Source organism: Mustela erminea, chromosome 18 (genome assembly GCF_009829155.1).
Source record: "Mustela erminea isolate mMusErm1 chromosome 18, mMusErm1.Pri, whole genome shotgun sequence".
In the NCBI taxonomy this organism is placed as follows: domain Eukaryota; kingdom Metazoa; phylum Chordata; class Mammalia; order Carnivora; family Mustelidae; genus Mustela; species Mustela erminea.
In genome coordinates, this window is record NC_045631.1 from 38298668 (window position 1) to 38322458 (window position 23791).

The window sequence follows — 23791 nt, forward strand, 5'->3', positions numbered from 1 at the left end:
AGAAAACTCTCTGAACTCACACCGCCTCCTGCGAAGATGGCCAAACCTTGGTCTGTAGGACTTCCTGCCCTCACCCTGGGGAAGGGCAGAGCGGGCAGGAGAGCGGCTCCTCTGGAAGGGCAAGGAGCGGGAACTCTGAGGCCTGAACCCAGCCGGCCGTGGTCACATGGTTCACAGGGCTTCTCCCCCAGCTCGGTGCCTGGAAGCATCCGCCTGTGTAGCAGCTGACGACTGGACAGGGACCCAGAGCGGGTGAGGGTAACCTGCCTTGGTGAGCTGACGGCTGCTGCGAGAGGCAGGCCGGGAGGCCAGTGGTGCCATCAGCTGAGCAGGTGGGGCGAGAGGCAGCAACCTTCCTCTCAGAGGGACAGGGACTAAGAGACTCGGATGGCTCCCGAGGCCACGTGGCTTCAAGGCAATGGAGGGCCGGCCGCAGCCCACCCGGTCCCCTTTACGTCCTTTGATGCTAAGGACAGCTTTACCTCGACATTCTGCACCCATGTTTCTCCTTTTCCAATTCCTAGACTAATTTCAGCCCCCAATACCTCCAAAAGGAGGTGAACAGGCAAAGATTGGGGGGAAGCGATGGGCTGACATTAATTGATAGGAGCGGCTCCGAGCAGTTCATGCTGCCTTATCTCTCTCTCCTCCGGATAGCGTGTGTCCGCCGGAGTCCGCGGGGTCGGTGATTAATAGGGGCGATCACTCACTGTCCGGGACGGCTGAAAGGCAGCAGGGAGGGGGCGGCCCTCCCCAGAACTGAGATAACAAGCAGCAGGAATAATGAGTGGTGTCACTCCACTTTTCATTTTGATGGAAAGTCATTACGGGAGTCAACGCCAGCGACAAAGAACCATGAATCAACTGCTCTGCTATGAAATTAAAATCGAATTGCCGGCCACCCCCAGCCCCTACCTTCCTGGGAAATGGGGATGGGTAGGTGGCTTGGGAGAGGGGTGCTGTCCTGGGCGGGGCTCTGCCCAATCACCATGCAGGCAGTTATGGGTAGCGAGTGGACAGGCGGCTGGTGAAGGTGACAACTCCTGTCTCCACCTTGTTTATCAGACCCTTCCTCCCCAAACCACATTTTCCCTCTGCCTGGAGGTAAGCTGTGATTAAAAGGAAAATACAGCTTTGCAGGCTCCAACAAGGCTGCCACTTGACCGGTCCCCTTGGGCTTCTGGCCTGAGTGGGGCTGTCTTGCCTGGCCATGGAGAGAAAGGGGCCCAGCCATCTCAGCTACCCCAGTCCCCCTTGCTGAGCCACTTTAGATACTCAACTGGGGCCCTTCCTGTCACCAGAAGGCAAGGGGGAACGTTGACCCTGGGGCTCCATAGGTAAAGCCAATGGCCTTGGGAGCCCACTGGATCACGGACCCCTGGCAAACAGGCGCACAGCCCTGACTCAAGGCCCCGAGCAGCAGAAACTGTCAGCAGTGAAGCAAGAGTCTCTTCCTTTTTTATTGAGTCCAGCTAGATGATGAGCGGGCCCCAAACTATGGTTCCAGGCTGACGGGCCATAGGGCATCAAGACAGCTCCTTGCCAGACAGTGCTGCGGGTGTCAAGGTCACCATCTAGGGATGGCTCCCTTCTGTGGCTTCCTGGCCTCCAGTCGCCTGGTCTCTGACAAGCAAGGGCCCTGCCCCATCGGCCCTGGCTTCCCACCCTCCTTCCTGAAGGCTGGGAAGATGGGCCAGTAGAAACATCGAGAATGTCACAGAGAGGTTCCCATCAGGTTCACGGGGCGCCCATTGTATCTCTTGGAAATGTCAGCTTCAATCTGAAAGACAGGGACACCCCATGGGCAGGACGCAAAGGCAAAGGGGCCTCCTTCTGTAGAGATGGGGTGGGAGGGTCCTCCCCCTCAGCAGGTTTGGCCTCCCCATCTCACCAGCTTCTGCAGCTCCCTGGTCTTCTCCAGCAGCAGGTCTAGCTTGGGCTCCAGGGCCGCCTGCTCCTGAAGTGCTTCCTGCTGCTTCTGCACCATCAGCTCCTTCTTCAAAGCCAGCAGCTGGGACTGCTTCAGCTTCTGCTGCAGAAACTCAGTCACACGGTCCACATACCTGCGCAGGGCACCCAGGTAAGTGTCTGGTGCAGCGGAGAAACCTGGGCAGCCCCACTCAGCTGCTGGGAAAGGGGAGGCTGAGGAAACCAGATCCCAACGGGTCTCTCAGCCCCCACGCCCTTCGCTCCCTCTCTGCAAGGCATGTGGCCCGCAGGTCTCCTGTCCTATTTGGGAAGCAGAGGAGCAGAGCCTGCCCGCACACCTCAGACCACCTCGTCCTGCCCCAAGAGAACCCTTGATCCCAACTGTGACAGAGATGCTAGGGGAGGCAGAGAAGAGCTCCGAGGGGTTATGGAGAAGGGGAACATAAGGAGTCAGCGCTGCTCAAGATGGCGGCACCCCACCTCATGCTCCCGAATGGCCCATCATCACTGGGAAAGCCAGACCTTGGTGAAGCCAGGATCATAAACAGGTGTTGCATCCGAAGACTGGTGAGCCGGCCAATCAGATCCTGCAGCGCCGACACCATGGTAAGCATCTTCTCTTTGGTCTGGCCCTGCAAGATGGCGGGAGCCAGCTGGAACTGGCTCATGGACAAGATGTCCGCCTCCTCACTCATCTCCACGGCTCTCTGGGACAAGAAGATCTCGAGCTGAGGGCAGAAAAGGATCTGGTTGAAACCCAAGAAGAGAATTCAGAGCCTGAGCCCTCAGACTGCTCCAAATATAAGAATGAGATGGGAGGGTTGGACGCTGGGTGATGAGAGATTATTTCCTCTGAATACTTTTACTGCTAAAGACTTACCAACTACAACATGAGAACCCAAGGCAGCATCCACTGCCACTCTTCCATCCCCTCCCAGCCCATCAGCCCCCCACCTCCAGCCCTGATACCTCTCCTTCCTCTCTGCGTGCGGCTCAGATAAACTAAGAGCACAGAAACTTGATGGGTTCTCTCTGCCCCAGTGAAGGTGTTTTCTCTCTGTGAGAGGAATCATTCAGCAAACAGGAACCCATGTCTGAGCTGGATCCCTGGATTAAGAAAGGGCTAGAAGAATCTGGGAACCAGCCACACATCTTGTCACTCTTATTCTACCAGAGAAACATGATTCCTTTGTCCTCCTCTGCTCTGGAGGCTAAGAGGGGCTTCCCTGGGCAGAGAGAGAAAGAACAGGAGAGGACTACGAATTCCACTCCATGATGCCCTCACCAGCCAGCAGGGCCCCGGGAAGGGAACAGACGGAGATGAACACAAACGGGAAACCCTCTCCCAGAGGATGAAAGTACCTCCATGAGCTCATCAATGAACTGATTCCGGGTCTCAGGGTATTCAAGAAGTGTTAGAGCATCTGGACCCCTAGCAACACCTTCTGGAGCTGCCGGGAAGAGAGACGGAAATGTGATAAAGTTGCTGGGGACCAGAAAAAAAGAACCTCAAGTTTGAGAGGTTCTGATGGGTTCATCTGGACACAAACTCAATGCACTAAAGCTACCTGCTGTCTCATCCCAGAGGGCCAGGGGGGAAGGGTTACCCTCTCCCATAGGTCCAGCCTGAATCAGACACTAGGACCAAAGGCCAGTCTGGGAGGACCACTGAGCTGGCTTCGAGGCCTGGAAGGGTCCCCTCTGCTCCAGCAGGCCACGAAGTGTCATCCTGCACTGCCCTCTAGTGGCGCAGATCGCTGCTACAGCCTCTTTGCTGCTAGGCAAGGGCGTCCGGTCAGACCTCCAAGACCACTGGCCCTCCTGAACCCTCCCACCAGAAAAGATGACCCATTTCCGCTATCTCAAAAGTTGTGAGCTTCTAGACCTGATTTTAAGAACTTCTCTCCATCTCCCTACTCTCACACCATGATCATGATTTTGAGAAAACAGCTGGATGTGTGAGCAGCCCAATCTTGGCAATGCACTGTTTATTTCTGGAGACATGGGGGCCTCTGAGCACCCACTTGGGCCAGGACTCCAGGGACGTGCGCTTACCCTGGGTTCCGGCTTCCAGCACCGTGATCTGCAAAGCGGCATCGTCTCCCCAGTCTATCCCATCACCCCCAGCTTCCTGAGTGGAAAGCAAAGAACCTCAGCAGGGTTTCAAGAATCTTCCCCATCAAAGGCAGCCAGAATAAACCAAAGCCCTAGGTAAGTTCAATGCCTGCACATTTCAACTGTGTGACGGACATGCCGCCCTGAGGTCGGAGGCAAATATGCTACCCTCGTCCCTGCTTGGAGAGTTACCACTGGCCTTTCCCCCCAACACCTTGCCCCCAGATACCAGGAGAAAAGGGGCCAGACCTCTGATACATCTCTGTGGGAGCTCTGTCTCCCCTTGGTCTTCACCTCATCTGAGGGCTATGGACTTTGAGTCACGTCTTTAAAGACAGGTACCACTTCTCTCACCCCCAAAGCAGAGATCACAGAAAGTCCTCAGAGAGGAAGGCTTCCTAACCTTTGAGTCTGATTCCAGGGAGATGCCCCAGTCAATTCCAGCAGCCTGGGCAGAGATGCCAGAGTCAGTCCCTTCAGAAGCCACCGCTACTCCAAAGTCACCCCAGTCGATCTAGAAGGGAAAAAAAGTGTTAGCACCCAGAAAGTGGGTGAAAGAAAAGGGGCATGCCTCCCCAGAGGCCTCAGGCGCCCCTCTAGGGGGCACCGGCATACCGTGCCAGGGGCACCCCAAAAGACAGCCCATCTTCAGAGAGTTCACAGAACTGCAGGATTCCTAGCTCAAAGCCAAGCTCTTCCATACTCTGGGCTCCAGAAAGTTGGAAAAAAGGAGAACCCTCTGGGCCCTTCTAGCTCTGGGCTCTCTCACCAGAATCCCTCTTTCTTCCTTCTGGGGCTCTGCACTCAGGCGGAGGGGGAGTGGGGTGCAGGGGCCAAGGCAGCAGCTCTCGCCAGGCTTGTCTTACCGCGTCTTCTTCCACCGGCTCAGGCGGCTCCTCGAGGTGTGGCCGCTCGACCACGGAGGGCTCATTCCCTGTCCTCCACTCGTACACCGTGGAGTTCCCCCGCCTCTGCACGTAGCGCAGCATGGGCAACACCTGCTCCTCCGGGCTACAACGGAGCGGCCGACTGAGCCTCCCGCTGGGCCCGCAGGAAGCCCATGCCAGGCTCCCCTTCGGACAGATGCTGAGGCTCCCACAGGTGCACACGTGTGAACTCAAACTCAAATGGGATGTGGGAAAAACACAAGCACAGAAGACAGAACAGCCAAGGAACACAGGTCAGCTGTCCCCTCCCCGCTGGAGAGACACTGAGGTCCCTTACCTTTCACACACAAAGCCCACGCAGGCCTGGTACAGGTCAATGGCTTCACCCAGGGCCTGAGCCCCCGACCCGATCTCGGCCAGCTGATTCGGCAGCTCCTTCACTAGGGCCAGCAGTTCTCTTCGGATGTTGTCTCCCTGGCGGAGGGGAGAAGAGGCGGCCTGAGACAAGTCGGGTGGGAGGCAGAGAAGCTGGGCTTGGGGCCCCCCACGAGGCTCACCGTGACGCCGTACTGCTTGCACGAGTGGTAGAACTGCTCCCGCATCTCGGCTGCCCCCGCCTGGCCCTCCTCCTCCTTGCGGCTGTACTCTTGCTGCAGCTGCTGGCACCTGGCGATCTGCTTCTTCAGCGAGGGGATCTCATAGCTGACATTCCGAACCAGGAGGCTGGAGAGTTCCACTGAGGAGGGCCCGGGAAATTCACCCCAGACGCCCAGGCCACGAGGCCAGCACGCCCCGGGACACGGTTGGCCTCCCCGCTCCTCCCCTCCCAGCCAGGGCACCGCACACAGACATTTAACCTCTCTGATCCAGGCCTCCTCTCTAACACTGGGGTAAAAACATTTACCATGAGGATTGAGAGAGAGAATGCACATAAAACATGAGTAGAATTCCTTGCATTTAGTAGATGCTCGGTAAGTATGAACTATTATTATTAGGACTTTTAGGAAACATATCCCAACGTACAACGCACCCTGTAATTACTCCCTCCGGCACCCAATGTGGACCCCGGGTGACCCATGCCCCTTCTGCAGACAGAATCAGTCACCAAGAGGTTGGCGGGGGAGGACCAAAACACATGCCTACTACCTGCCTGGTCTTCCTCCTCCTCCCAACACCCTTTGGGGAATTTCTTTGCCAACCTGGCAAACATTTATACCCCAGCCTCTTTCCCCACATGTGCTTCCTGGAAGCCTAGTGTCTCAGAACTTGGGGAGTGGGCTGCCCCATGGACGCCGGGCCTCCCAGGCTGGGCAACTTTACCTAGGTAGGTGTTGTCCTTTTCATACAGGGCTACGATCTCCTGCCAATCCTGGGTAAGGACAGAAACAGAAGTGAGGGGGAGTAGCACTCAGCAACCACATCTTAGCTCAAGCCACAAACAGGGGAAGCTCCCCCAGCCTTCACATCACATGAGACCCAGAGCTCTTGTGCTCCTTCATTGCATTGGCTGGACCACCCACGTCATTTTAAGAATGTGGCACAACTGAATGCTCCCCAAAGTAGCAGGCCTGAAAATGTAAACCCAGGGGTAGGGTCTATTTTTGCTCTCAACTTTGAGGATGCTGAGAAAGCTCAGGAAATAGTCTACGTAAGCCTCTGTAGTGGACCCTGAATGAGACCAGAGCCTCAAACCCTGGAGACATGATGTTTCCAGGTGTAACTCACCAGCTTGACCCACACTTGCCTTCATTCGCTGTGAAGAGTACCGGCCAAAAATATTTTTTGTGGAAGCTTCAGTGCCTTTGAGAAGGTCCACAATCCTCAGGCAGTGGAAGTAGTGTATGTCTGGAAAGGAAGGAAGAGCAAAGACTTTGGGAATTATAGTATCTTCCCCACCTACCCTGGGCACGTAGCTGACTGGTGAACAGGCGGAGAATTTTAGCATGTACAGTTCTTCCCTTCAGCATGCTGTGCTGGAAGAAGCCAGCATCTGTACCCCCAAGAGAAATCTCTAGGGGTCAGCCCTACGGCTAAACAACAAGGGAGCAGCTCGGCTGATATACGGGGCTTCAGGGAAGAGGGGGCTCCAGCAGGGTAGCCCAGGGGCACTCACAGGATCCAGAGAGCAGCTGGGCGATCTCCTCGCTCTCTGGCATGTCCTGGATGGCAGCATTGATCTTCTCTCGGATGCTCAACACCAGATTCTGCCATTTCAGACTGCAGTGCCTTCTGTCGACCAGCCAGTCTATGTGAAAAACCCCCAAATCACAGCATTTCCAATCACACAGCCGGAAGTCCATCACTAACTCAGGGGAAATGGGCTAAGACACTGGCTGAAAGCTGTACGCCTATTGGTTAAGGTGTGGGGATTGTGGGAATAAAGAGAGGCTCAAAGGGACCCTTGGGGTTAAACAGACTCCGTCACAGTGTTTGACTTTTACAGAGCAACTGCTTCCGCACAGGGATAACGAAAAACTTTTTATTTTTTTTTAAAGATTTTTTTTTTTAATTTTTATTTATTTGACAGACAAAGATCACAAGTAGGCAGAGAGGTAGGAAGAGATAAAGAGGGGGAAGCAGGTTGCCCGCCAAGCAGAGAGCCCAATGCGGGGCTTGATCCCAGGACCCTGGGATCATGACCTGAGCCGAAGGCAGAGGCCTAACCCACTGAGCCACCCAGGCGCCCCTAACGAAAAACTTTAAATTTGGTCCTGACATCAAAGCGCCACTTTTGACCACTCTAAATTCTCCATAATATTTTTGCTTCCATGGGTAATTATATCTTTCGTACTGACAAAGGATGCTTTTCAACTTCCACTTCCTCGGGGCTGGGATTAACCATGACAATGGAAAATACAAGATGATTATGCCAAGTAGCAGATGAATGAACAACGGCAAAGCCCCTAATACCCACAGCGCCCTAAGGACGAGATACCACTGTTCGACTCTCAACAGTGAAATACCACCTACCACGAGAATACCAGTGCGACTGACCTCCTGGTCTCTGGGCCCAGATCTGTATGTAGCAGAGGATGTGGGTGGATGAGAGCCATGCACATGTCCTCAGTAGGAAGGAGCTAAGAGCTAGGCTTTGTGTTCAGATGGTCCTACCTTCTAATTATCAACTTTTAAAAAAGATTTATTTGTGGGGTGGGGTGAGGAAGAGGATGCGAATATGGGTGGGGGGGCAGAGGGAGAGAACTTCAAGCAGACTCCTCACTGAGCATAGAGCCCATCGTGGGGCTCAATCCCACAACCCTGAGATCATGACCCCGAATCCAAAATCAAGAGTTGGACCTTTAACCAACTGAGCCACCCAGGTGCCCCTAATTATCAACTTTCTTAAGCAAGTCTCTCAGCCATGCTGTGCATCAGTTTCCCCACATATAAAATGGGGATAATAAGATACTGAATTGAAGAGGGAATGAAGGTAAAACACGGAGCACTGTTGTCTGGCACATGGCAAACATTCCATAAATACTAGTAAAAATCTTCGTTTTTACAATGTCAAGTGCTCAAAACAACACCTGGGAGACCAAACGGTAACAAATGGTATGGTCCTTTCCATAACCAATGAGCAGCTCATACACCAGAACTGCGCCTGTGCTGAAGAACTGGGACAAATCTGTAATGACACTGAAGAAGCTCCATTTAGTGGCCACTGCACAGGACTGACTATATGGCCCAGAGTGGTGAATTCAGAACCTTGTCCTTGTTAATACACCTGCCACCTGGTCACCACCTGGTCACCACCTGGTCAAACACAGGGGTCCCACTGTAGTTACTGGTTACACTCCCTCTGCTGTATTCCTTTAAAATCTTCAGAAAGAAAAGTTCTGTACATGTCCTAGAACTAAAAGGGGATGAGGTAGTCAATCAGATGTCATCTTAACGACAAAACTGGCATCAAATTGATCAGTGCAACGAGCATTTTAAAATGAACTAGTTGCCCACTAGCCCTGGGTCATGATGAAGAGATCCTTGCCTGGCTCTGAACTGAGGAGGTATTTAGATCAGATACAGACAGCAGGGAGATGGCCTGGCCACTCATTCCCAACTGGGCCTATGTCCCTCTTCCTCTTAAAATCAAAGGAAGATGGAAGGTTTTCAAAAGAAAGGAGGGGAAGGTTTTTTTTCATACAAAAAGCGTAGACACTGGAACCTGACTCAAGCTCCAATTTCCTATCCGCCACTTAGTAGCTGCCCATCTTTAAAATAAGCCATCACTCTGCAGCTGAATGATTGGACAACATGTGCCACGAATGTTATGTACAGTCGAGGACGCAGGTCAAGTACAGACTCTATGTATAGTTCCTTCCTGCTCCTTCAAGCGTGGCAGGTAACCACGGCTGGGAGCATGGGTCAAGGCGAATGGTCAGCACCTCAACAGGGGCCTTGGGGTGTCAGGGCTCCCAGCTGTTGGTGACAGAGGGCAAAGGGCAGGTCCTCCCCCGACAGCTGGGAGCGCAGGGCGTCCCCTCCTACCGAGCAGCTTGCTGGTCTGGATGTCGATGGGCACGTGCTGATGGTCCTGGAGGGAAACACGGCGGGGAACGGGGCGTGAGCGCGGGAAGGGGGCGTGCCACCCGCGCGCTCATTTCAGGGGCTCAACCGCCACCCTGTGGGGCCAGAATGATGGGCCGGAGAGATGGCCGCACCCGGGAGGGAGGCCGGGGATGCGGGCGAAGAACCGACGGGCTGAATCAGTCCAGGGACCCCCGACCAATCCCCCATTTCCCCCAGCTCCTGTCCCCACACCTGCATCTTTCCTCCACTTCCGCTTCCGGCCGGCGACTCAGGCCCGCCCCACCTACAACCAATCCGGCGCTGGCCTGGTTGAGCCTCAGTTTAGGCACGAAGCGGCCTCCTCCGGCCACGTCGCCACCTTCCTCCGAGCCAATCGGGATACGCGCTCCACCCCTGGCTTCAAGCCCCACCCACCCCGGAGCTCCGAATGGCTCAGCCCGGGAGGGGCGGGAGAATGGGAGACAGCCAATGGGAGACGCGAGGCGGGCTCAGGGCCGAAGAGGGGCGGGGGCGCCGAGAAAAGGCTGCAGGGGCGTCGAGGTGGCGCCTGGCGGCGCCCGAGAGCTGGTCACTGCAGCTTCCGGCCAGGTGAGCGCGGAGCCTTGGGTACAGGGATCATCGGTCTCTTAGAGAGGGTCCTAGAGCCGACTCTGGCCACCTGGAGGCCGTTGGAAATGCCTCCTTCTGGCCTTGCCTCACTTTACCGTCTGTCGTCGTTTGTAGGTCTCTTGTGGTACTTGTCTCACTTTGCCTTCCCGTTCAGTTTATCTGATAGACGTGTGTTGAGCACCTGCTCCGTGGTGGGTGATTAGGGAAGGAGAAGGAGGCATCCCAAAGATAACCCCTAAATTGAGCCTCAAAGGAAGAGCTGCAGAAAAAGGGGTATGTGGGGGAAGGGTGTCCCAGGTGGAGGAAACTACACAAAGCTTTGGAGGCCACAAACAGCAAGAGGAGTGCAAGGAACAGGCAGCCAGGACTGGAAACGTAATTGGTGGGGCCCCGCGCAAAAAAAGTGCAGGGCCCCTTTTTTTAAAAATGGAAGAATTTCAAGAGGGCACTTGCGCAAGTCTCACAGTGCAGATGCCGGCGGCAGTGACGGCTAGTCAGCTTATGTGCAGTAAAGGCTTGAGGCAAGGAATGGCCAGTGGGGAAACTGTAAAGGTGGTAAAGTGTTATCATAGGGAGGAGCCTCATTAAGTAACCTGGACTTCACTCCTGCAGACTGAGAGGAGGGAGGTTTGCAGGGCTTGAAACCGGGAGGGCCCTATTCCAACTGACTGCAAGGAGAGTGGATTCATGGGTGATAAGACTGGAGACAGGAAGACTGTCAGGAGGTTATTATGCAGAGGTTAAGGCTGGACCTAGGACAAGACCTGAGGAAGAGGGGAAGGCTAGATTTGATTTTAGAGGGAAACTGACAGATCTTGGTCATCAAATGGCCATGTGGATGGGGGAGATAGACAGCAATGATGAAACGTAGGTGGTTGGATTGGGAGGGCCACCACCTGCGACAGGGATGCAGGCACTGGGAGGAGGGCATCTTGGCTTTGAACTTACCGCGTTAGTGGTGCTGGGAGGCCCCCATGTGAAAAGTAGGCAGGAGACACTTGGGTCTATAGCTTTGGAGCTCAGGGGAGCGCTGGGGCTGGGGATACAGCTTTGGAGAGCTACAGGCTGACCAATCTGTAATCCGAGCAGTGGCTGAAGCTTCGGGAGGATGTGAGACTGGGCAAGAAATGGCTAGAGCCGGGAGACTGGGTGGGCCAAGGAGACCCAGGGCTGAGTGTGCCACTGGGGGCCCCTCCCTTTCCAGGATATTAGCTCCTCCCCGAGGCTCCACCTGTTTTTTTCTAAAGGACCACCCCCCAACCCTACCCTCCCACCCCTCACCCTCTGCCCCAGGCCCCAGCACAGCACTTGGGAGCCAGTAACTTTGTTATTGAGCTGCGTGCTGTGGTACAGCAGTGAGAAGACCTAGATTTCTGCCCAGTGAGATCTTGGACTATTTCCATAACCTCTCTGCCAGCCAGTTTCCTCAACGTGGAGATAGCATCCATCCCAATTATCTTTGCATTTCTGTTTATAGGCTTAAATAAACAAACTAGATGTATATAACTCTTTACAGTTTGCAACATGCTTTACTATATCTCTTGTTCTTTGTAGACTCCTGTGTGTGTGTGTATGTGTGTGCTTGTGAGAGAGAGAGAAACATTAGTCATCATTATTATAAAATGGGTTGAAAGATTTCCCTGGAAATGGCTCATAGGGCAGAACCAGGGGCCTCTTCAGGGCTCTCTCAGGGGAATTTGGCTCCCATCTCAGAGGACTGACTCAGGCTGGAAGAATTTCTGGGGCTCCCCTGCAATTAAATGCACACTTCCTGGGCTCCAGCTCTGTGTTCCTGGCTCCCTGGGACATCCGAAGAAGCATGGCCCTGCCCCATCCTCAAGGTGCATCCTTCCTCCTTGAACCAACTGGTGGGCAGGGTAGGGTGAGTTGGTGGAAGCAGGGACCACCAGCACATCACCCTACCCATAGTGCCTTGGGGGGGTGACTCATGTGGAACAGAAGGAGGTTTGTGAAGAGCTGTGCCTCGCTGCTGACCTCAGCTCAGGGTGGATGCCCCAGACAGCATACACTGTGGACTCTGGGCAGCAATCTGCAGTGTTTGTCCTTTTCCAAGGCCAGAAGGAACCTCAGGGGGCCTATGGGCAGAGACGCACGTAAGTGGTCTGCTCTCCAGGGCGTCCGGTCCTTGGGACTGCCAGCTGTCGGAAGGTGGTGTGTGGGGTGCTTCTGCCTGTGAGTCTCACAATTCTCTGCGGATTTAGCAGAGGGGACCTAGGTATTGGGCAGCATGTTGAGGGAACTGGAGAAGGACACAGCAGGCCTGTGCCAGCTTTGAACAGGAAAGCACAGAGCCCAGGGGTGCATGTGGGCTGCCTGACTGTCCCTTGTTGCTGTTGTTAGCTTCCTTGGGAAGTGACAACCGTGTGCCATGTGCCTTACAAGCCTTATCTCATTTGATCCGTCCAACAACCGTATAATGTGGGTACCACTGTGAGCCAGAATTTAATTTTTTTATTATTTTTTAAGATTTTATTAATTTATTTGACAGACAGAGATCACAAGTAGGCAGAGAGGCAGGCAGAGAGGGAAGCAGGCTCCTCCCCAAGCAGAGAGCCCAACTCAGGGCTTGATCCCAGGACCCTGGGGATCACAACCTGAACTGAAGGCAGAGGCTTAACTCACTGAGCCACCTAGGAGTCCCATGTGAGCCAGAATTTTTTTTATTTTTTTATTTTTTTTATTTATGTTTTATTTTTATTTTTATTTATTTATTTTTTTTTGTGAGCCAGAATTTAAAAGGTAAGGGAGCCAAAGCTAATTTCAGTGAGTTGTCCAAGGTCATACAGCTGGTAGTTGGTGGGGCTGGGATTCAAACTCAGGCCTTTTTGGCTTCCCAGCCTGCCTTCTTGTTCTCTGTGGGATGTGGCTTCTCCCTCAGCCCTACCCACCCCCTTCACTGGGCTCAGCCACCTCAGCACCGGTGTTGGGTCTCTCCTCCTTCCTCTTCAGCCTGATTCCCATTTTCTCCCCAGTCGTTGTGCCAGATACTTGGACTCCCCCACCCCCAACCATAGTCCCTGTTCCATTCCAAAGTTCTTTCTCACCAGCCCTCACTCTGGGCAAAAACACCCATTACTTATTGTCCTACAATAGCCATAAAAAGGCTTACTTACCCTTGACATTCAAATAATCCATTTCTTTTATCCAACATCGGTTATTACTTTATGGTCTGTGTTTCCGTGTGTTTGCTCACAACCATACTGACTGGTGTGTGTGTGTGTGTGTGTGTGTGTGTGTGTGGTGTATCTGCCTGCTGGGCTGAGATCCCGGAAACTCAGCAGACTCGGCTGGGCCTCTTGGTGTTTGTAGTGTGGTTCCTGGGTAGTTTTTCTTCAGTCTGTCTCCGTGTCTAGTCCGTGAGGACCTTGCAGGCAGGGACCACCGGTGTGCGCATGCCCACAATGCCAGCACCTGTAGGATACCCGACACTGAACGCCAGGTGCTTTAATGGGTCCTTGTAAAGGAAGGAATAAGAGGTGTGGCGTGTGCAGACAGGCAGTTAGTAATGAGTGGGGCCCGGGGTCACTCGGTCTGTGGGGAGGGCTGCACCTTCCCCAGCTCTTTTCTGCATCGCTTCTTCGACAGCTCAGGACCCAGAACCAGCCCCCCTGAACTGCTCGAAACTGTAATCCAATGGGGCCCTGTGTTTCCACGCCACAGTAGGGCACCAAGGCCCTTGGGGCTCCCTAGGTGTATTTTACTTGCTTCACTCAACGAGGACAGCTTTCTGAAGACAGGCATGTTGCATGTTTGCACGTGAAATATCATGCTTGAGCCTAGTTTTAGGGAGGTGCATTTATTTATTTATTTTTAAAGATTTTATCTATTTATTTTAGAGAGAGCATGTGCACGTGAGGGCACGCCAGGGGAAGGGGAGGGCAGGAGGAGAGGGAAGGAGAGAGAATCTCAAGCAGACCCTGCGCCGAGGGTGGAGTCCAACCCGGGGCCCGATCCCACCACCCCGAGACCACGACCTGAGCTGAAATCAGAAGTCGGCCGCTCAACTGACCGAGCCACCCAGGCGCCCCAAAGGAGGTGCATTTAAACGTTAACAAAATTATAAAGCAATAAAGCGGCCGGCTTAAAAGACATTCACAGTGTATAGCCTTATCTCACACTCTCCTCCCAACACCGCTCTTCTGAGAAATGAATCTGCGGAAGGCCAAGGTTGGGCGGGACTTCCTAGCTGGTCCCCCTCAGCGGGGGTGGTCCCGAGCCTCTACATCCCGCACCTGTTTCCGGTGGCCTTCTCCAGTGGCAGGCCACAGGTGGGTATCCACCGAGTCCTGCCCACTGCAGTTTGCACTGGGATGCCTTCTCCAGGGTGGAGGTCGAAGAACAGGATTCTGGCCCCTCTAGGTCCCCAGCAGCAGAAAGGCCCAGATTTGGGGGTCAAGGGGAAAGGGGATGACTGCCTCTAGTAGGAGCCCTTCTAGTACACATGGAATTGGGGCCGTGACCCTTGGATACTGGACCCCAGGCTGGGGCCCATCCCACCATCCCTCTAGTCTCACAGGGAGTGTGAGATAAGGCTATAAACCGTGAATAAGGCTGGCATGAATGTTTAACCTCTTCTGGTGTCTTCTAACTGGTCATCCGCTCTCAAAGAGATGAGGCTTTCAGAGAAAGTGGCAGATCTAGAAATCTGTGGGCACCTTCCTGGGACGACCACGTATACTTATTTATTTATTTTAAGATTTTTTTTTTTAAATAATCTTCACATCCAGTGTGGGACTCCAGCCCACAACCCCGAGATGAAGAGTTGCATGTTCCACCGACTGAGCCAGCCAGGAGCTCCAGCTGTGCATGCTTCGTACTGGAGGCAGGAGGACCTTGCAAAATCATATCCGCAATTCACATAAACCCCCAAGAAGATGAGCGTGAGCAGCAAGCCTGCCGTAGCTGAAATCACAAGTCAAATAAATGGGTTTTCTCTCACCTGACCTCCAGGAAGGTTGGTGCGAAGAGTGGGACATGGGCAACAGGCTAGATTAAGAATTTCTTAGTGTGGGGTGCCTGGGTGGCTCAGTGGGTTAAGCCTTTGCCTTCAGCTCAGGTCATAATCTCAGGGTCCTGGGATCAAGCTCTGCATTGGGCTCTCTGCTCAGCAGGGAGCCTGCTTCCCCCTCTCTCTGCCTGCTGCTCTGCCTGCTTATGATCTCGTTCTCTCTGTCAAATAAATAAATAAAATCTTAAAAAAAAACAACCTCTTGGGGCACCTGGGTGGCTCAGTGGGTTAAGCCTCTGCCTTCGGCTCAGGTCATGATTTCAGGGTGCTGGGATTGAGCATGGGGCTCTCTGCTCCGTGGGGAACCTGCTTCTCCCTCTCTCTCTCTGCCTGCTTCTCTGCCTACTTGTGATCTCTCTCTCTCTGTCAAATTTTTAAAAATCTTAAAAAAACTCTTAAAAAATTTCTTAGGGTAAAGACAGGACTTCTATTTCTCATTTGTGTTGTGTTGTAAAGCTTGAGTCAAATTCCTATTATATCAGTGGTAGATAATTCTTGGCTCAAGGAGCTAAAATTCTCTAACAGAGCCAAATATATGACTAGATCATTACAATACTATATACGTATATATGTGTGCACATACACATATATAATTAATTCTGGTGAATATCATGTTAAATAGAAGCAAATGAGCAAATTCTGTAGGACCAAAACAATTCCTGGTGGCATAAGAGGCATTGTAATCAATTTGGGTCTTGAGGGATGAATAGGAGTTTGTCTTAGTTTACCCAGGACGCTATTTCTGACCAAGGGCGCAGCATGCACTCTTCATCTTACCCTCCTGGGCAGGTTCTGCGCCCGGGAAGGTAGGCAGAGAAAGGGACTAGTGAGAGTATTCATGAGGGGTGGGAGATGCCCATCCTAAAAGGGCCAGGCCCCAGGGGTTCCACTGTGGGCCATGGGGGAGGGTGCCTTGAAGGACTCGAGGCAGGGGGGCTGTTTCGGAAGGAGGGGAGTACAAACTCACAAAGCCATGCAAAGCTGAACCGAGTAGAAGCAGGGTTGGAAATAGTAGGGCAGGTTTGAGAGTTGGGTAGTTTGGGAGTTGATTGAGGGGATGAGGAGCCCAAGGAAATGGAGAATCATCTGCCTTTCCTCCACCCAGTGCCCCGCTCAGAGCCTGGCATATACCTACTCAGTCCTTGGAGTAAGGTAGCTGCGCAGGTGGATTGAGCATCGAAGCTGGGCATCCCCAGGACAGGCAGCTACAGAGCCCCTGACCGTGCAGCAGATTTCCCCAATCTCCAGGGATGTAGGCACAGAGTGAGCTGCAAAGGCAGCCCTGGCTGGTGGTCAGTGATCAGGAGCGTGTGTGCACACACTCTGCATTCTTACCTTACCCTCTCTCGCCACCTCACAAATACAAATGCCCCCATGCCCCTCTGTCCATGTTCGAGGGTGGTTGGGTCTGAAGATGCTGGTGAGGCAGGGGCAGTGACCACCCCACCCCCCATCTTGAGAAGGGGCCCTTCAGGTCAGGAGGGAACCGCAGCCCCCCACCCTGTGCCCGCCAGAGGAGCATTGAGCTTTGGGGTGGAGCGGACAGCTTGGGAACCGGTCTGCCAACCAGTTTAACCAGGGACTGGTTTCGACTCGGGAGTTCAAAGGAGCTGGGGTGTACCCTGTCCTGTCCCGCCTGGCCAAAGGGAGCAGCGGCGCTTAACCCTTTCCAGGTTGTGCCTGGGGCAACATCCAGGCACCGTCCGTGCTGCAGAGGGTCTGAGCTTCTTGGAGGCATGAAAGGGGTGAGGGTGACCTTGGCTACAGTTGGGGGGTGGGGTGCAGCCAGGCCCATGAGAATGGGGAAACAGGAGAGAGGCTCCCTTGTTTCTCCTGCCCCAGACTTCCCTTGGGGTTTCCTTTTCCTGCCGAGGTGATCCCCGGAGGACCCTGGCTTCTGGGTGGGTGCAGGGGCACTGGGATTGGATTTCTGGGGTAATGAATATTCATCAGCCAGATCCGGCCTCTGCTTCTGTTTACTTAGCCGGGAGGGGCTGGGTTTCAGGTTCACCTTGACTCCTGGAGCCGCAGTGGGGCAGGTACCCGCCGCTGCACCTGTTTCTCTGGCACCTGCCGCACAGCTGCTCCCACCCAGATCTTCTCGCCGGAGCCTTTTCTGGCGTGGAACCCTGGAGGCACCCCTACCTCTCCCAGCCTCCCGCCCGGGCAGCTGCCACACTCAGCTCCTTCTCTAAGGAAGGTTTCACCTCCAGCCCGGAGCAGTCAGGATTACAGGTACAGGCAGAGGGAGAGCGGGTGGGGAAACCAAGGCACAGAGCACAGTCAGGGCACCCAGTTCTGCCTCCGTGGCTGACAAGCCTAACTGGGAAGGAAAACCCAGGCAGGCTGGCTCCCATCTCTCCCTAGGTGGGCAGGCAGAAGTCAGACTCATCCCACTGGCTCTTGGAGTCATTCCAGGCCTCCAGCAGAGCTCTTTCTGGGAAAGTTTCAGTCCTGAGCTGTTCTCCGTTAACGCTTGCTAAGCAGGAGCCTAGCCTCCAGCCTGGAGGGTGTTTCTGGCTATCTGGTGGGGATCTCCCTGTTCTTCTCCAGGGTACCCCAGTCTTATCCAGAATGGAGAAGTGCCATCAGGGCCCCTGTGGAGGGATATGGGGGGAGGGGTGTTTCTGGGTGTGGTCTTAAAGCCCCGAGTGCCTCCTCAACTCCCCTCCACCCCTCCACCTCCCACAGTCAATGGTTAACTCGTTCCAGCTCCGAAGGGGCCTGGGCCAGTCTGAGCAAGGTCCTTAGAGGAGTTCACAGAACTCAGTCAGGGCAGTGGGGCCTGTCCTGGGCTGGCCACATGCATACCAGAGGGCTGGCGGTCCTAGGGGAGGGGGGCAGTCTATCCCGCAGGCCGTCTGTGGGCTCTGAAGCCTTGCAAACGGCAGAAGTGTAGCCAGCACCCTCTGGGCTGATTCCTATCATCCCCTGGATTGCAGGGCCCCAGGGCAATGGCCCAGCCCTCAGCTTGGCCAGCCTGCGTGCAGGCTGACGGCGGGGGCCACCACATGTCACTAAATGCTGATCCGCTTGAGATCCCAAGTACACCTCCAGCCCCCAGCCCCCTCTGGCCTGTGAATCAGCACGGCCATGCCGCAGTAGTTGTATTGCTCTTTCTAACTTTCCATAGCTTTTGATATCACAGCACTTTTTTTTTGTAAAGCAAATCAGATGTTATACTGCTTTGGGGTGGCTCACTCCTGAAAAGGATCTTATGGTTTGGTTATTTTGTAAAACAAAGAATGGTCCTCCAATTGATCTGTTCTGTTCAGACTTCCATTGTCAGTCCTGCTGAAAAGGGGCAGATACTTTCTTACCGGTGCTTGTCTGTCCTCTCAGGCATAAGGGACCGCAAAAGGCATCTTAGACCAGAGTTCAAGGCCAAGAGATGCCTTTGTGCGGTGGTTGAAACCCCAGGGCAGGGTCTGAGGGCTATTCCGGTTTCTCCAAGGTTTATTGCTAAGTTCCCGGTGATCTGTCACTTGCTTCATTCCAACGAGAGAGAGTTAAGCCCCATGGGAGCCGACTGGCAGGAACTGCTAGAGTAGGTGTGTTTTAGCTGCAGGGGCAAAAGCGCTGCCCCCCAAGGGGGTGGGCAGTCAGATGTTACTGCCTGGCTTACCAGCAGGGTCCTCCACTCCCTGAGTTCCTCCCATCCAACCTCGGATGGGCGGTGGTGGGGTCATGGGCCCTGCCCCAGACCAGGCCAAGCAAGTGCCACCCCCCCAACTCCTTCCAGAAACCCATTCTGGAACACCAAGTTCTGTGCAAGGTTGTGCTAAGCCCGGTTGAGGCAGGCTGCCAAAGCAAACCTCTCAGGCCATCCCCTTCATGTGCTCGCCTCCCCGGGGTGCCCTGGAAATGTTTACCTGGCCACTCTCACCCCTCCTTCACTTTCTAAGTGGGAGCTGCACGAGATCTCCCCTGGGCTTCTCCTGCTACTTGAACTCAGCCAGAGGGACAGAGCAATGTAGGATCTGCTTCCCAGATGAAGAGGCAGGAAGGAGTCCATCAAGCATGCGCTCTGGGCATGGGGCTGAGTATATGGGAGGAAAGGGGACAACCGCAACAAGGGGCCCACGGAGGCAGGCATTCAACCCATTCCAAGCCTAGGTCAGCATCTTGTTTCCATTTTCCCCCAAATTTGATTTGCTCTCCCTCTTAAAAAAAGAAAAGAAAAGAAAAGAAAAGAAAAGAAAAAAACAAAACAAAAACCACGCTTATTATGGAATATCTAGAAATCAGAAATAAACCGGGAGAAAATAGCCTCTATCCCTTCTCCATAAAGAAAACCACTGTTCATCATTTGTCATATTTCTTTCTGGTCTTCTCAGAAAATGTGGTTAAGACCATTGGTTTCTAAAAGGAGGTGATTGATTCATCTGTGCTCGGCCCACCTGACCATCTAGCTTTCTGGAGTATGGTGGCTACTGTTCCACCCCAGGACCCTTCTCTGCCGCATGCAGGTTCCTGAGAATCACCCCACCACCCTCTCCAGGCCCAGAGATGCCTTGATTTCTCATCCCTCTGCCTGCCCTTCCGCTGCTCGGAACTCCTCCAATCTGCCGTCTCCTTCCTCTGTCTTAAACGCACCCCCTGGCAACCATGTCCAGGCAGCCGTGTCTCCCAAAACTCCCACTAGCTCAGACAGCAATTTTGTGGAAATGAGTAAAAGATGAGGCCACCTCCGTGTCAGGCCACTTCATGGCAGGGCACATGGCTTTTCAGTGGAGAAGCCTGGATGTCAGCCCCCAAGCCCCATCCCCGCTGGGTTCCTTGTGAAGAGTCGGCCTGTGTGATAAGTATATCTCACGGGCACTTGTGACCCCCAAAACCTCCCTCCAATTTTCAGCTCTCCTGTACACTCCTGTGCTCATGGAAGCTGGGTGGGGAAAGGAGTTGTCCCTCAGTGATTATTACCATTACCTGTATTATTTTGCAGAGCACGCTGCAGAGGGCGGGGATTCACCTTAGAGCTAAAGGTTAGCGCTGGAAGGGACAGGTGAGGACCCTGAGGTCCAGAGAAGTACCTTGCTAGAGGTCACAAGGCTGGTGCAGTCCCAGGACTCCTCTCCCCACCCCCCACCCCTGCCCTGAGGCTCCTCCCACTTAGGAAAAAAAACCCACAACAACTCCACTCCTGTTGGTCCCCACTGGGAAGTCCAAATTACTCTCCAAATCATAAATCCTATATATTTTGTAATGAATTCTAATCAGAATGCATGGGGTGTTTCTGTCCATCCAATGCCTGCCACCCATTCCCCAGACCCCTCTCTCTTCTGGTATCGTAGCGCTTATCTGAACCCTGGGTTCGTTGAGCTCCACCTTCAATCCTTTCAGGCCTGGACTCTTCTTCCTTTTTTTTTTTTTTTAAGATTTTATTTATTTATTTGACAGACAAAGATCACAAGTAGGCAGAGAGGCAGGCAGAGAGAGGAGGAAGCAGGCTCTATCCAAGGACCCTGGGATCATGACCTGAGCCGAAGGCAGAGGCTTTAACCCACTGAGCCACCCAGGCTCCCCTCCCTCAGGCCTGGATTCTTTTTTTTTTTTTTTTTTTTTAAAGATTTTATTTATTTATTGGACAGAGAGAAATTACAAGTACACTGAGAGGCAGGCAGAGAGAGAGAGAGAAGGAAGCAGGCTCCCTGCTGAGCAGAGAGCCCGATGCGGGACTCGATCCCAGGACCCTGAGATCATGACCTGAGCCGAAGGCAGCGGCTTAACCCACTGAGCCACCCAGGCGCCCTCAGGCCTGGATTCTTAAAACAGCCCATGATTAGGAGCTAGAGATGGCTGCTCCAAGGCACCTCCCTTCTCCCCACTGACCCCTTTCACTGTCCCACCGTGTTCCTGCAGAAAGCCCCACCTTCGGCTCCGGGGACGGCCATGACCGAAGTCGGCTGGTGGAAGCTGACCTTCCTCCGGAAAAAGAAATCTGCTCCGAAGGTGCTGTATGAGATCCCCGACACCTATGCTCCAACGGAGGGCAGCGCCGAGCCCCCTCGGCCTGAGGGGGGGGACCCCAATGGCAACTATAACACCCGCCTGGAGAAGATCGTGGACAAGAATACAAAGGGCAAGCACGTCAAAGTCTCCAATTCAGGCCGCTTCAAGGAGAAGAAGAAAGTTCGGGCCACGTTGGCAGAAAACCCCAACCTCTTTGATGACAGGGATGGCAAAGGACAGTGAAGGAGGCCCAGGAGGACCCTAATACCTCCCTACTCCTGCCGTCAGCCGGACCTGCGACAGGAGCTGGCCACGCTGGCCTCCTTGGCCACAGCTGACTCTGTGGGGCCCTTGATGCCTGCTGGCAGGCAGGGTCTGGTTTTAGGTTTGTATTTATGTGCCCCAGCTTTCTGGAAGGTCTGGGTTCTCCCAAGGTCGTCCCACGTCCCCAGCACATACAAAGGCACTCCAGTCCAAGGATGAGAAGTCCTACGCAGAAGGACAGCCCTCCTCAGAGCCGTGGCAGTGCCGGCAGGGAGGTGGGCATGGCGAGGGGCGGAGAGAGGGGGCGGACAGACTTCTCCTCCTCCAGTGGCACAGGGTCAAGGGTGAGTTTCGATTGCGGCTCCCTTTACTTTCTCTACCCACAGCTGTTCCCTGGACCAATTCTAAGCATGACTTTTCCAGAAGCCACATGATGGGGTGGTTTCCTGGAGCTGGAGGAGGCGGAGACCCTGAACTTGAGCTTACCTCCTCCCACATGAGGGAAACTTCTGGAACTTTTCCCCTAGGTGTGCAAGGAGAGGAGGACACTGGCACTCGGGGGGGGGGGGGGTTGGGTTTGCTGCAGAAGACCAGGTGAGGGCCCCACAGTTTCCTGCACACATCCTCAAAGGGACAGTGCACTGGCTCATGGGTCCAAATTCAGGGAGCAGCTAGGGAGGCTCTGATAGGACCTAAAAGCCGCCAGCTCTCTTCTCCCCTCCTACTGGTATTTAAGAAGGACAAGCCGCAGAGATGAGTCCTGGAGCCTTGAATTTTGTTTAAAAAAATAATTGTAGGTTTCTCTCTTTGTAATAAACAATGCTGCAAAAGCAGAGAACCTATTTATGCTTTTGTCTTACATTTCCTGAGGACTGTTTCTCGTGCCTTTACTCCCTGCATTTAAGTGATGTGCTTAGCGTTCCTTTCAAGCATCAGGAAGGGTCTCCAGGGGACGCCTGGCTGGATCAGTCGACGGAGCACGTGACTCTTGGTCTGGGGGTTTTAAGTTCGAGCCTCATGTTGGGTCTATAGAATACTTAAAAATAAGATCTTTTTAAATTAAAAATAAAGGGGTCCTCAGTATGAAAATATAGCAAGGGTAGGGGCTAGTTTCAGCTAAGTGATCAACAGAGAGAACATCGGGGACTTCAAGAGAGTAGAGGAGACCTTTGGTGATTGACCCCACAGTTGCGGGGGTTTGGTTTAGGGTCAGGACTCAAATTCTCATTCCACCGTTTAGTTGCTGGGTGATTTGGGGAATACTTTTTAAAAAAATGCTCTCTAAACCTCAGGTTTCTCTCCTGTAATCATATCTTTTTTGGGGGAATGGTCAATATTAAATGCCCCCTAAGTAGTCCTATAGTAGGTGCTCAGTTAATATGGGTGTCCTCCTTCTTCCTTTATTAAGGAGCTCCACCATAGCCCACAGCTTCTGGTTAAGGAAGAGGAAAGAGTGTGCTCCCTGTGCTGTCAGATCCAGATCTTTCTCAGGCCCCAGGAGCTGGGAGCTAGAAAAAATTGGACACATCTCTGGAGCTCTTGGTGGGAACAGGGAGAAACCAAGGTGGCCACTAAATAATGTGGTCATGCAGCTTCCAGGTCAGTTCCTTGCGGGCTGTCGGGCCACTCCACCCCAGGGAGTGTTGCTCAGGAAATTTATTACCAAAACAAACAGAACCATACAAGGGGGCCTTTGTTGGGTGGCCTCACCCAGGCAAGGGGGAACTGTGAGGATGAATGACACCAGGAGCTGGAGGGAGGGAAGGTGGGCTGGTTCAGGTAAAATGCCGTTCCTCGGGCCTCTTTCCCTATCCCTCCCACTTCGTAGAACTTTTAGGATCCTTCCAATTACCCAATCTGTGAAGTGTCCCATGGAGGACCCGACTTCCCCCTACTCTAGTCCTGTCCACTGTGAATAGCCAGTGTTTACAGAGTTTATAGTGGACCAGGCCCTGTGGCAAGTACTCCATGAGGTTCCTCGGTCAGTCCCCTCATCACCTGGAGACTGGTGCTGTCATTATCCCCATTTTCCAGCTGAGTTAGTTGAGGTGGAGAAGTGAAGGCACTTGCTTGCGGGGGGATGGGAAACTGAGACTCAGAGCAAAGAAAGGAGTCCAGTCACCTTCTGCAGAAGGGGAGGTAGGGTGGCAGAGGGTAATGGCCTGGGGCTTAGAATCCTGATTCTGGCACCAGTAGGGGAAAGCTAACCAGCCCAGAGGCTGAGTGTACTCTGAGACACCAGATCACTTCTGCCCATCCTGAGATTGCTTGAGGGAGGGGGGGTTTGGGGATGAGCCTGGGCCCTGGACCCCCTGGCCCGGCTTCTATCCAATACTGACACCACATGGCCATTACCCCTGGTGCATGAGATCCTGCTCCAGTCTCTGATGTCCGCAGGAACCTTCCATGGAAACCCCAGTTACCCCTAAGCTGGGGGGCAGGGGGTGGGTGTGTGCTAAAAGCCAAAGGGAAATCTGGC

The 23791-nt window shown here is 53.6% G+C and overlaps 2 protein-coding genes across 2 annotated transcripts; one reads left to right on the top strand and one right to left on the bottom strand.

The window, feature by feature from the left end:
* Positions 1 to 1441: 1441 nt before the first annotated feature.
* On the bottom strand, positions 1442 to 9821 carry CDK5RAP3 (CDK5 regulatory subunit associated protein 3). The gene is made up of 14 exons (XM_032321520.1): positions 9690 to 9821; positions 9417 to 9462; positions 7045 to 7176; positions 6676 to 6776; positions 6252 to 6300; positions 5489 to 5667; positions 5269 to 5405; positions 4911 to 5055; positions 4448 to 4558; positions 3985 to 4060; positions 3292 to 3380; positions 2452 to 2657; positions 1892 to 2063; positions 1442 to 1780 (listed from the first exon to the last, which is right to left on the bottom strand). The coding sequence occupies exons 1-14, from the start codon at positions 9693 to 9695 to the stop codon at positions 1715 to 1717; spliced, it is 1515 nt and encodes a 504-aa protein (XP_032177411.1). The 5' UTR covers positions 9696 to 9821; the 3' UTR covers positions 1442 to 1714.
* Positions 9822 to 17088: 7267 nt separating this feature from the next.
* Positions 17089 to 22154, top strand: PRR15L (proline rich 15 like). Its single transcript, XM_032319956.1, has 2 exons — positions 17089 to 17331; positions 20959 to 22154. Exon 2 carries the CDS (start codon positions 20989 to 20991, stop codon positions 21289 to 21291), a length of 303 nt encoding a protein of 100 aa, XP_032175847.1. The 5' UTR covers positions 17089 to 17331; positions 20959 to 20988; the 3' UTR covers positions 21292 to 22154.
* The last annotated feature ends 1637 nt before the right edge of the window (positions 22155 to 23791 follow it).

What these genes read in the sequence shown, in the direction of transcription:
- PRR15L (XM_032319956.1), top strand. Translation starts at nt 20,989, where the DNA reads ATGACCGAAGTCGGCTGGTGGAAGCTGACCTTCCTCCGGAAAAAGAAA.
- CDK5RAP3 (XM_032321520.1), bottom strand. An exon ending in CCCTGGAATCAGACTCAAAG is followed by an intron (nt 4,061 to 4,447) that starts GTTAGGAAGCCT and finishes CTTTCCACTCAG; the next exon opens with GAAGCTGGGGGTGATGGGAT. An exon ending in ATGATCCTGGCTTCACCAAG is followed by an intron (nt 2,064 to 2,451) that starts GTCTGGCTTTCC and finishes TGCCCTGCGCAG; the next exon opens with GTATGTGGACCGTGTGACTG.